Source organism: Liolophura sinensis, chromosome 8 (assembly GCF_032854445.1).
Source record: "Liolophura sinensis isolate JHLJ2023 chromosome 8, CUHK_Ljap_v2, whole genome shotgun sequence".
Classification (NCBI taxonomy): Eukaryota; Metazoa; Mollusca; class Polyplacophora; order Chitonida; family Chitonidae; genus Liolophura; species Liolophura sinensis.
In genome coordinates, this window is record NC_088302.1 from 14,215,618 (window position 1) to 14,229,279 (window position 13,662).

Sequence of the window (13,662 nt, forward strand, 5' to 3'; positions counted from 1 at the left end):
ACAGGCCTTATTGGAACCTCATTGTTCATGTACACAAAGACACCAAGATGAGGTCTCTGCCCAAAAGGGCTGCTGACTGTTTGTACCATACACACTAGAGTAACACAAGCCTGGTAACCTTCAGACCAGCTGCCAGGGATAGTGGGATGAAGCTAAACTGCAGGGCCTGACACAGGCTCCTACAGCAGTAGGAGGGAAGAAAGAACACTCAGCATGCGGAAAAACGCCAGCTTTGCAGGCGGGCTCAGAGAGGCTGGGTCCATAGAGGCAAGCTGAAATATCACAATCTATTGATCCAAACAGGAAAAGCATGCCCTCTTAATATTGAGAATGACTTCGCCCAGTCCAGTAGTCTTAACAAAAGCACTTCCCAATGCAATACTCTCACACTACTAAATCTCTTGGTCAGAATTTAAGCAGAGATGGATGAATTTACGTCAGGTTTCATATCAAAGAGCCATCCACATCTGACCGGGAATCGCATCAATTCCGAGTGAACTCCCCAATGGGAGTTCATCACCACTCACATCCAACAATTCCATCCCAAGATATTGACACTGGTAGCATACGCTTTGCATGTTCAAGAATAATAAGAGCATAACTGATACATGAACACAGCTAAAGCCACAACATATGGTTCAGCCTATTTGCATGCATTTGCATCCCCTGATCATTATCTGTAATTATTATCTTATGTCATGGTTGGGGCAGAAGGGCTTATGAAATGTATAAATAAATAAAAAAAAGCCATATCACAAAAGATCTAACTACCACTCTTAATTAAGACTGAGTGGTTGTTAATCACGGTTAGGCCCTATATCACATGTACATGTATGCATGTAGTAGATGATTGACACTGGTAGTAAAAATGTCATTTCTTTACGACCACATGTGGTTCCTTGTACAAGCTATGTGTATGTTTAATAATTATATTTGTGTTAACTTACCTGGCCAAGATAAATAAATCCGTATTTTGAGGCCACTTCTCTGGCCACACGCTCTCCCCCTGCAATGTGTACGGCCCATTTGTCTGTGAAATGATTTGCATAGACAAGCGATATTTCTAAAAGGATCAAAACAAACGCTGAAATCCGCGTCAAATACACATAGCCATTCATCTTAGGCGGCAATAAGTGATGTATATCCCGTCACTCCCTCTATCACACTTCGGCGGGCGTCCGTCAAATGCCCAAGAACATACACAGAAACAACAACACAACGAACGAACGTAAAAGTGTCTTCTCTACTAGGCACAAGGCGTACAAAAGTCAGCCTTCCGGCTTTCGCTCTCAAATCACTAGCCATTTAACCATTCTCCATCTTTATCCGGTATCGCAGCGCCGCATAGAACTGCCTTGGTCGTATCAACTTGTCCGAGGTCCGCCTCTGATAACTGCTTACAGCGGACTGAGTGGTCCCGTTTCCTCACAACGCTATCGTTGGGAAAATGGCTGGGAATCAATGACAGGAAGTGACGACATGTCAGTTCGGAACATGCGCCATCGGCGAAAAGAATAACAAGTGCTCCAAAAAACTTTCTTCATACCTCTTAGACTATTTTATGTGGATTTCTGATGAAAATTCGATGTTTTGGTAAGTATTGTGCTAACATATGTTTTTCGTACCTACTGAATGCGGTTTTCCTGTAAAGCAAAACAATTTTAATATACCTGGGGCAACACCGGAAAGTTCTGCATAACTTTCGAACCCGCCCTTGTGAGCAACAACAACGCCATACTTAAAGCCTTGACTCGTAAGATGCACAACTGTTCATCATATCAATGATTTTATCCCCCCCACCCAAAGAAAACTCATATTTAGTATTTGTTTTTGTTTGTTTTATGGCCTTCTTTACTGTCAACAGGCCACTACATTGCCAGTCTATCCCAGCAATAAACCGTCGTCCATAATGGGACATGTTCTATTCACTCGGTGTTGATTTGCAAGATTGAAAACACGTCTTTGTTGGTCAGCCTGGCGGAGCAGCTTGCCCTTTCTCGCCCTCTCTCCATGTTAGTTGGTGAGAAACCTCACCTTATATGGCCTAAACCTGCATGAACTCACATGGCTCCTGAGATGCTGATTTGGCATATAGACACACTGCACTCTGAAGAAACCATGTGAGTGTTCGAAAAAGGAAGGGTGGATAATAAAATTTAGCCATATTTTTCACACTTTCTAACGGTTTGGGTACCCTTTGGTTACGAATTACAGAATATGACGTGAGTCCATTGAAGAATGTGCTTTTAGTCTGTATTGGCTGAGAATCATTAAACGACAATCAAACGTACCACCTTAAACTTTCACTACTCCCAATGGCCAAAAAAAAAAAAAAAATTATGCAGGTCAGGAAATGAACAATCTTGACAGTTAGTTAGCAACTAATGACATTTTTTGAACAAACACATTTTGTCACTGTTAACTAACTAAATAGTTAAGTGGTATAGATGGCAGGCTGTGTGTGGATAGAAGTTCAAATCCAGAGGTGGCCACAGGAAACAGAAACTTGACTCGATTAAATAGATCCTGATAACTGGTGTATACATAAACATGTTTAGATAATGTCATGATTCATTGGAAACTAGCGTTTTGTCTGCCCTTATATCGTGCAAATCTGCACCAAAAATACAGGCCATTTTATTTAAATCACTTGATTTTATTAAATCTCACATCTAGGTAATGATGATTTATGCGCTTTTTAACATTTAGTACGTAGAAACAAGCACGAAATTTGTCAAAGAAGAAAAGATATACGTAATCCTGATTTTCAAGGATAGTCAGGAGAATAAAGAATCCTTTCACATACTTCGAAGTCAGAATTTTTTTGCTATTTGGAAGCACTGTTTTCTGTAAAAGGGAGTGTGAACAGTGTTGTTTTCAGTGCATCTTTCAAATTTGTTCCTAAGGGCATTTATAGCAGAAAATAAGTTTTCTTAAATTTAATTTTGATGTACTGTTTATTCTCTAAAATTTCAGACATTACTAAATTACTTATTTTACCCTATTCTTGGCTCTCTATTCATCTCAGAAAGATATGTTCGATGTATTTAGAGGGTAAGATAATGATTTACTGGAAAAATGCGAGTTCTAGGACCAAAAATAAAACTTTACTACCTCTGTTTGCCTGGGAAAGCAAAGTGGCTAGGGAAAGTTGATTAACCTAAATGAACATGAAAGCTTTCCTGTATTAGCCCGTAGAACAGAAGAGCTCCACATAATTAAAAACATTCATGTTGCATGTTCTTGATTTAGACTAAACCCAAAACATGTTAAGCATGACATTCTTCAATATTTTAGATATAAAAACTGCATTTCATGATATTTGAAAGCTGTTGTGTTAGGACTATATTTTGTGTGAGTTTTATCTGGTTTAAAAAGTGTCTGTTTCTTGTTAATCATTCATCTATGCAGTTTCCAGTTGTCAGATACGCTATGAAAATATTGATTTAATTTTATAGTTTTATCTAATGTTTCAGTTATTTTAGTTGGATTTAAAAAATGTATAAATGACATATAACGTGAATATATATAAACAAAATGTACAGTGAGATGCCAGTTGCATGTTAATCATTTAATACATGTGGCTTCATGTGTGTGCTATTTTTTGATACATGTAGCTTCATCAGACCATTGTTGAATAAGGTGAATAAATGTTAGACTCTCAGGTCTTGGGGTAGAGATGTCAACATATAGGCACCATACATTTAAATCAGTATCTTTTTATTTACTTCTAACTATGACTTCTCACTTGTTTCCTCTGTTGCCCAGTAGATTTAAATTATCATTGATGCCCAAAAAATGTATCATTTTGATAAACACTAATATTGTATATCTAGTATTTAACAGTTCTAACAATGGAAGGTGGTGGACCCATAATTTCCGTGTGGGAGATTTTCTTTATTTACATAAATCTACGTTGTTCATATGGTTAGACCGGTGCATGTAGGAGTGCATTGGATTTCCTTGCCCTCCTTTATATAGCAAATTTATCAACTTCAACCACAAAAATATGTCGCCTAACCACCATATGCAGCTTAGACTATTATCTACCACATATCAAAAATCAATCTGCAATGTAATATATCTGCATTTTTTTGTTGAGCATTTTCTCATCCTGTTAACCTCCAGGAAGGTGCAGGGCTAGAATTTAAGGAGAAAGTCTAACTGGCCAGCAGGACCAGTATTATCAGAGTGCTACTAGCCCGACCATAGGTTTACTGGTCCTGACAAAATGAAAAGCCATAACGAGCACTTTAATAAAACGGCTCATTTCTTTGGAAATGAATCATTGGGTGTAACAAGTGTAGGCCTTGCTCGAAACAAAACAATTCCTAATTTTGCATTTACAAATTACATGACCTCATAAGTACTGTATTTCAGCTCAAGTTTCATCTTTGGTATGTAAAATGCACTTGCTGCAGCACGTGTACAAACCTTAAAGTGAAACTTCTGGTGTTAACCGGAACTCTTCGTACACTGCTCGGGTGTTTCCATCTACAAAACTGCAACCATTCTGGAACAGATCCCCCCATCTGACGAGGGCTACTGCTGTTTTTCAGCAAGCCACACTCCATGTATTAGTGACATTACTGCTGCCAATGTACGAAAAAAAAAAATTCACCTCCCAATTCAAAATAAGACAAAGACTTATCACTGAAAGTGTTTGTATATTCTACTGGCTCATCGGACCAGTGCTTTGCAAATTCAAAATACACAGGCCTCGGACCACCGGACCAGCGCTAATTTCGAGTCCTGAGGTGGGTAGTAACTGTGGTCAAATATTTTCATTCTGTAATAAAAACAATGCTCTCATGTATTTTAATTACACCTGTAGGTGCAAACTAACAGTGCAGAAATGTATAACAACAACCTACTGTGTCTCTCTGGCAGTCTTATCCAATCAGTGACCAAGGACTCTTTACAAGGACTCTTTACACATGCATAAAATATTATGCATGTGTAACCTGTACTGTAACATACGTGTACACATTCATTCCTTTTGATTGCTCTTGGTGTGGCTGCATTACCTCCCCTTCGATGTACAGATGTCATACATCATTGAGCACAGTGCATAAAATCACTTTGCTCTGTGTAAAAGCATTTATTCTGACCACAATTCATGCCACATCCTTAATGTAAATGTACAATTTCATTATCCTGAAACATCTATTTTTATTTGGTGATCATCTCAGAGTTTGTGCCTGTATATTAGATCATGGAAAATGAGTGTATCCTGTGCATGCAAGGTATGCGTATTATGTTACAGTGGAAAATAAGTCAAGCTTGACAGATTCAGTTTATAAAAGCCTATGCTGTGCTTACTAAAGAATGTCTCAGTTAAATTTTCTGTGTGAAGTACATATGACACATTTACATTCATGCACAGGTGTATGTTAACAGTCCTTAGCTCCTTTCTGCTGATTCATCAATTAATAATGTGTACATTTTACGTTAACCCATTACACTGATTATTAATATCTACCATTGTGTTCACAGTTACATGTGTTTTTTTAGAAAAATTAGTACTGCTTATTATGGTTTGAGTGACTTTTATGACTTTGTTTTGCGTGGAACTTTTATCATGTATTTGACACACATTGGAGGTCACCTTCAGGACATGTTTGTATTGGACAAGGTATATTCAGGATCTATCAATGTACAGCTGTATGTATACAGTATAGTGTAGTGTAATGTAGGTAAAACACATTTTCACTAACATGCCACCTGATTGTTCCACCTGCTGTATAGTTGAGATATTGTATTGGTTCGCATGTTCAAATCCACCTCTTACTTCTTCGACAACGGCTTATTGTCAGGCAATTTTTTTCAGGTGCTTGTTTAAGTGCATCAGTTTTCTCTACGATATGCCGAGTTTCTAATTCCAATAATCATGCTTGACTCCTGTTGTGTACGGTTGAAATATTCTCGAGTTAGTTATAAATTACTAATCATACATACTTTATATATATATTTAGATGAATATTTATTTCCATGTGCATATAACTGTGTTTGTCCAACATCATATAAAGTGATGCATGTATGTTAAAGTGACTGAATTATATATAATTGTGTACAAGGAGTATACATGTATTATGTATGTATATGACAGTGGGCGTACATAGTGGTCCCTCCCTCACGCGCAGTCGTGATAGTCTGGTGTGATGTACATGTAACATCTGACAAATCCTGCCCCTCCTTAATACTGTACATTTGCATGTACATGCCAACACCCATATATACGACCATGCAAATTCTACCGAGCTTACGATGAATGTACAAATAGTATTGTTAAAAACATACAGCTTCCATTGTTCTCGGGATGTTGGTGGCTAAAAGCAGTCTATGGTGGTTCCTCATGTAGCCTTACATGAAGTTGGCTGAAGACTGCTGTAATTCTTCAGCACTTTTTGTTTTTTTTTTGTTTTATTCATGCGAATTCTGAGGGTATTATTCTGTGTAGACTGGTGAAATTATATTTTTGGTGAAGCCCTGAAATTGGCAGATGCAACCAGTGTAATTTTGTCTTCAAAACTGTATTAAAACCATGTATAACTTGCTTTGGAAGTTGCTATTTCACATGTGAAAAGGTTGAGGAATTAGGGCACATGTACTTGCCTTCCAGCAATATGACAAATCACATATGAAAATGTTTACCGTCATATTAACTAGGCAAAAGTTGGGGATTTACTCATAGGCACTTGAACCAAGGTTTGTAAGGAATGGTTTGTGACATCAAAGGTGTCATCACGGCCATATCTAGAAAAACTTGAAAGGTTCTCATCCCATCTTTAATGGTGACGTGACTGTGCACAAAAACATTTTAACAGGGTAACTCAAAATGATGTTTTCTATGAGCCTTTAAGTCTGTTTGAAAATTGAAAGAAATTTTTATGAAAACTTTTTGTTGGTAAACCGTGGTTTAATTTACTGCCTACCTTTAATACAGCTCGTTTAGTTTGGGCGGCCAACAGGTTGGGAGCCTAAACGTTCTCCAGAACGGGAGTATTCTAGATGTGGCCATGGGCCCATATTTATCAAGCAACTTAAGACTTAAATCATAAAGTCCTTAAACGGCCAAACTCACAAGAACTCAAATGTTGTTTAATTCATGGTTTTACAGTAAAGAATTTGTGTACAAATTTTAAACGTTCGAGAGCAAAGCATTTTATTTGTACCTGTGTTTGAATTTTTGACTTAAATCTTAAGATGTTTGATAAATACAGGCCCAGGTCATATATATCATATAATACACGAGAATAGAGGCAAGGAGGGAAAGTGGGGATTTCCACTTTGTTGAAAAAACCTGCTTTTTCCAGTCCCTGCCAGCAACCTGCGAATGGTTGTGGGTTCCCGAGTTCACTAAAACTTTTGTCTTCTTATTCATTAATAATTACGTATAAGTTTTCTGTTAGTAGAAAATATGTACATGTAGCTCATTTAGGTACCTTTTGTGCTGGGATAACAGGTTTTATAATTTATACACAGTGACAATGGACACAACCGAACCCAAAGACTGCCCAGCTGAAAGTTCCACTGGCTTTATACTTTAATGCTTTATGGTGTTTTATTGGGCACATGTAAGTGTAACTAGGTCAGGAAGGTGTGCAAGTTTATAGAGGTTAAGTAGATGATTTATTATATAAACATATTTGTTATTATTTTGTTAAGAGAGCCATCTGCCAGCTTGTGGCATATGGTTAAATCTATTGTATTAAGCTGTTTACTGTAATATACGTTTATGTCGGCACGTTAAATTGTTATTTGGTAAACCCATTGACTGGCACAATTAGCGCTTGTCACATGTGGACTGAAATTAGCCGGGTAATTAATTATCAATGCAGGGCTGTATTTAATTAAGTGCCGTTTAGTGTGACAAGTTGATGGAGAGATACCAGCATGTACGTGTCATATTTCGTGCTTGGCTGTATGCTGATTTAGTATATTTGGTTTGGCTGTGGGAGAAATTCATATGTAGATAAATATATTCAGAACAATTGAAAGTCCTGAAATTACTCTCATCTTTATGTTCAATGAAAGAAAAAAATGTCTGAAATGGAGGCCGTAAGGTCCTTAAACTACAAGCTTTAAGTGTACCAGTTTTCTGTCACTTTTAAATGTATATGTTTCCAAACTTTTATACTTTATTACACGTTTGAGTTTCCTCTGAAGTTTAGTGGTCATTCACCAATGTGACAGCTGAGAGTTCAAGTCCAGCTCATGCTGGCTTCCTGTTCAGTCATATGTAGAGTCAGCCAGCAACTAAAGTTGCACAGTTTACGTGATTTGAGAGAGTTCTACTCTTTTGTCAGACAGGTGTTTTGAGGGTTGTTTGCAAGATAGGATGATATATTATATACATGTATAATATAGATAATATATATGTAGAATATAAGTTTCAGTGTCAAAAGTAATATTTGAGTACACTTATTTTATGTACATGTAATAATGCACCTCTGTGCTGGGGAGGGGGGGGGGGGGAGAGACCTCAGGACATCTATCATACATGTATATTGGGCCACAATGTATTGACTGTCAGAAAATTTCTGTCAACCAGATCAGTGCATTTAAATATATGATACAGTGTAGTTGCATTTTGCTTTTTTTAACTATACTTTGTTGTGACTAACTCTTAAGTTGATAAGTATAGCACACCTATACCAGTTCCACAGGACTTCTGACATGCAGGTGCTAATATGCATGTTTGTGTGGACATCTTTACGGTCATTCATGTAGCTCTGCGTGTTTAATGAGTGGATGAGCCCACAGATTCTGTATGATTGACCTTGTCTCTATTAATATTTCTTTTTTATGTACATGTAGATGCATGTACATACTCCTTAAAGAGATATATGGCATAGATGTAGGACTTCTGACAAGTTGACAGGCTGATTATGGCATTAGGGAGGATCTGGCTTGTTGTCACGTCAGATATGACAGTGTTTACCGACTGTTATTGACAGATTGTCCAGCAATGTGTTTAGCAGTTTGTGTATTTGTTATGTAGAGGTGTAGTGTGTACCTACATGATCTCTCCGTCAATGAGAAGGAGAAATCAGGGGAATCCAAGCAGGAAATTGCATTAAGCTGTAATTTACCTGAGGGAGAATCTCGTCAGTGTGACTGACTTCAGGTGAGCCCTGAAAGCACAGGTCAGTGCGGGCCTATTGTCACTGTATGCCAGAGCGGGTGCTATCTCCACTGATTTTACCTGGAGGTATGTGCGGAATGCAACCAGTAAACACAAGCACTACGACACCCGTGACTGCAGTTTTAGAAAATTTGTTAACTCTTGAGCATTGACAGATCTAGGCTTCTACGTCCCCCACAGATTTCACCTGTATGTACTTTGCATGTTGCACACCTGGACAGTCTGAAGCATGTAAACATGTATATGTAGTACATAATTTACAGGTGACACAGAACATGGGACTCTACTGGTAGACTGGTACTGTACCGACATTTCGGGGCTTGTTTAAGGTGACAGTGAATAGTATACACAGGTGCACATGTGTAGAAACAGGTAAGTCAGACACACACTATAGAGATTTTTAAGATCTGTTTGTAAACAGATATCTACATGTACATGCATGTATGTATCTGTGCATTTCGAGGCCTTAATTGCTCCTTCTAGAATAATGCAATGTATAGCGGTTTATGTGAAATCGCAAGTGTAATAATTTGTAAAATTGGTGACAGATATTAGTGCTGTTGAAAGTAGAATACTACATTTCTTTACCAGCCTTTTGGAAAAGTAAAGATGCGAGTATGTTGTTCATTAGATGGTCTATCCATATGAGAAAAAGAAGCTTAATATTCCTGCTAGAATTACATAAAATGAACAGACCAGGTGTTCCAAATTTTGGAAGAAGAAGATTACCTTAGTTCCTCAAATTTTTTGGATATGAAAGATCAATTTTTAGTAAAAGACATGAACATTTTTAATTTGATTTTGGAGACAACTACAATGGTTGGATCTGCCAATTTTCAGGCTTTACCAAAAGTATAATTTTATCAGCCTACATACCACCAGAATATACTTAAATGAACACCTTTGCATCAGGTGAAAAGGTTGAAGAATTGCAGTACATTGTATCTTCAATGACTGAATGAAGCAGATCAACCATTCCCAGTTCCTGTAATTAAGTCTTGTAATTGCAGAAGGATTTCATTGATTTACCTGTGTAAACAACAACATATAACTAAACTTGCATGTAGAATGAAAAAGCAAATAATTTCTCTACGCCCTATAGCTCTCTCAGAATGTTTCAAAATATTGATCACAATGGTAGTTGAAATGGTTGAAGAAGTAGGGTATGTCAGTTATGTGGGAAATGAAGACAAACTTTGGTCAATTCTTGGAGATAGCTGCACTTGTATAAATTCACCATTTAAATACTACACCTGTAAATATACAAACATTTGCACAGTACTGCAGTAAATCATGTAAAATTTCAACCATGATTAAGCCGCCAATTTTGCCTGATTCTGATGGTTGTGTTTATCTTGTGACAGTAAATGCATGTACACTATACAATGTTTTGAGGTTTCTTCACAGGGTGGGATAATATTCTATTGTAAAAATGTAAATTTCAGTATCAACAGATATATTGTATGACATTTATTTGCTTGTTGAAAAAGCACTTTTTGAAAAAAACTTTCGACCATGACTAACTTGCTAATTTTTCCTGATTCTGAGAGTTCCATTGTTTTTAGAAAGGTGTTTTGAGATTTGCTTTGAACAAGGGGCAATATTCTACTGGTTTCAGCATCAAAAGAAAATATTTTGTGCCGTGTATTTGCCTGTAAAAATGCACTTTTGTGGACAAAATATTTGGTCGTTTAGAGTATGTTCATGTGCATGGACAATTCTGAATAGTGTAGTCAGTGTTGTCCAGTAGGCAGGTGCCCATGTACATGCACAGAACTGTTACATGATTGTCTGTCTGCCGTAGTATAAGAGATGGACACGTAAAATAGACAGTCACATGTCTACCAGAACTTTACCCTGACTTACCTGTATCTCCACATGTGTCCAGGCACACCTGTATCAAGTGAAATTTATTACTAACAGGTTTTGTATGATTGCCTGTGTTCGAACTGGATTGTTTTATAACAGATTGTCACCGTTAAGGATATACATTTTAGTAGCTCTTAAACATGCATATGTAAATGTCGAGGATTGGCAATATAAAAGTGATCGGGTTTATTTGATGTTGCTGTTTCCTCGTGTACCTGTGGTCAGTAGTACACTTTGTTTTGTTGCCAATGTGATAATGCCAGTTTTTCTTAAGATTTACATGAGGGAATATACATACAGTTATGATGCTTTTTGTTTTGTTTTTGAGTTATTCTTCAAACTGTATATGAGCAGTTAACAGGTATTGATGGACTGTGTGCAAATTAGGTGTGTACTCCAGGGTGTACACATGTGCTTTAAAAGTACATACATGTATGCTCTCACAAATGATAGTCCACTATTCTTGCATAGAGCAGAAAGTGCAGAATAAGTTTTCACAAATAACTGTTTTTTTTTTAGAACTACATGTATATGTTAACTGTTCTGTTCAGTGAAGGCATTTCCTAAACTTATCTGAACCATGTCTACTGATACTGTTGCTGGACATTCATTTCCAGCCCTTAATACTATATCCTATATCTTTATATATACAAGATAATGCTGTTAAACAGCAATGATGTAAGAAACATAAAATGTGTACATGCATACAAATATAAATAAGTGTGACTTTTTCTTTCCTCATTTGAGTGATACCCTCGTGCTTCATAACCTAAGCTTACAGTCTTATTTCACATTTTTGTACTTGTCTTTATTCCTGCATTCTTTCTTTCCAGTGATAAGCATACCCCTGTGATGCCGTAAATCTAAAATGGACTGGACAATCAAGATTGTTAATGTTTGAACAGTAGGAAGACTTGTGTCTGAGTAACTCAACATGGCGAAAGTCAAACGACTGTTCAGGTTCCACAAGAGCACCACTGATGTAAGTACATTTACATGTAAGACTTACCTAGTTCCTCAACGTCAGTACAAGTGTGAAAGAGCAACTTTCAGAGCAATTTATGCACATTTATAATTAGATGTTGGAGTGTTTGAATAAACATCTTGCAAACAAGGTTGAAGAATTATAAGTAAGTATTAAAACATACACACAGCACCATTATGTTATTTTATTATGGTAGATTTAGTGTATTTTAATGCTTGCTTCAAGGTCTCTGCAATTTGACATCAGATTTCTTCTCAGTGTTTAACTCCCGATGTAAAAATAATCATTTATGATTCGATTCTTAAGTTGACCTGTATTGGTCAAGCTCTCTTTGTAGACCTTTATAGCAGAATTTATAGTGTTCATTCATATGGAGGCCTCTGCTGGGATTTAATATTTGTCATTCTCATGGGATCTTAAATTTGAGTTTTGATGTTTAACACATGTACATTTCAGAGTATTGCATAGGTTTTTCAAACATTAGGCATGTTGGATTAAACTGTGCTATGAAATCTATATATATTCTTGAGATTGACCTACAGTAAATCATCTTATTTTAGACACTTCTCCTATCTAACCCAGCAATTCTGTGCTCCTCAAGTATAGATAAATACTCCTACATGTAGAACTGCAGATTCACTTTAGTTTTGTGTTTCTCCCAACCTGTGGATGGTCATGGGTTAGCTCATTTTCCTCCCACCATAATGCTGGCTGCTGTTTTAAGTGAACTTTCCTTATGTACAGGTTATAACACCGATCAAATAAATAAATAAAAAAATGAATTTTTCTCCCATTTGTCTTACATGTATTTTACATAAGAAGACCAGGTATGGTAAATCTGTGTACATGTTTTCTGGGTATCTACAGATCTGTGTTAATATTCCAAGGCCACCTCACTTGTTTAGGTCATGTTGCCCTTATTCATCATGTCTGCTATGAGTTGTATCTATTGTGACACCTTCAGATCATAATTGATTCATGTCTGTAACAGTTGATCACAGAATTGCTCATGGAAACCTAATCATCATACCTAGCCGAACAAGTCTGATTAGTGACATATTATCTGGGTATGGCATTGTTTGGTGAGATAGACATGTCACCATGCATGTATGAAATATAAGGCCATTATGACCTCTGGCTGGCTGACAGCTCTGCCATTATAATGTTTCCATAAAGACCACCTATCTTAATTCATTAACCGTCTCACACATGTGTTGTTTTTTTTAGTAGATTGATTTTGGAGACAATCGTTGGGTTGGTTAATTTCAGAGCTTCAAAAAAAGTATAATTTTATCAGTCTACACAGAATAATGCTTTCAGAATATGCTTGAATAAAACCTGTGCAAATATGCGAAAAGATTAAAGAATTACAGTACCAGTTCTTGAGGCAATATAGACATAATCCACAAGTCTTGATTTGTCTTTGCGTTACATTTGAGCTCTCTCCATATACATGTATTGCCTGAAAGCATTCATAATTGATGAACAGTTTGCTTCAGATAGATGAACATGTTGATTATATGTGGGTAGTGTGACTTCAGAAAACTGAGGAGAAAGAAATTAATCGAAATCACAAATGTACATTATTGCATCACAGTTTGCATCAGTGGAACACAAAGTTGTTTGTGTATTATACACAGATGCCAGACATTGAAAATGT

At 36.8% G+C, this 13,662-nt stretch overlaps 1 protein-coding gene across 1 annotated transcript in view; it reads left to right on the plus strand.

The window, feature by feature from the left end:
* Nucleotides 1–1,503: 1,503 nt before the first annotated feature.
* LOC135473222 (ankyrin repeat domain-containing protein 24-like) overlaps nt 1,504–13,662 on the plus strand; it is a 55,422-nt gene continuing 43,263 nt past the window's right edge. The window contains 2 exon segments of the mRNA XM_064753067.1: nt 1,504–1,593; nt 11,851–11,999. Coding sequence (XP_064609137.1) covers nt 11,952–11,999 — 48 coding nt within the window. The 5' untranslated portion in view covers nt 1,504–1,593; nt 11,851–11,951.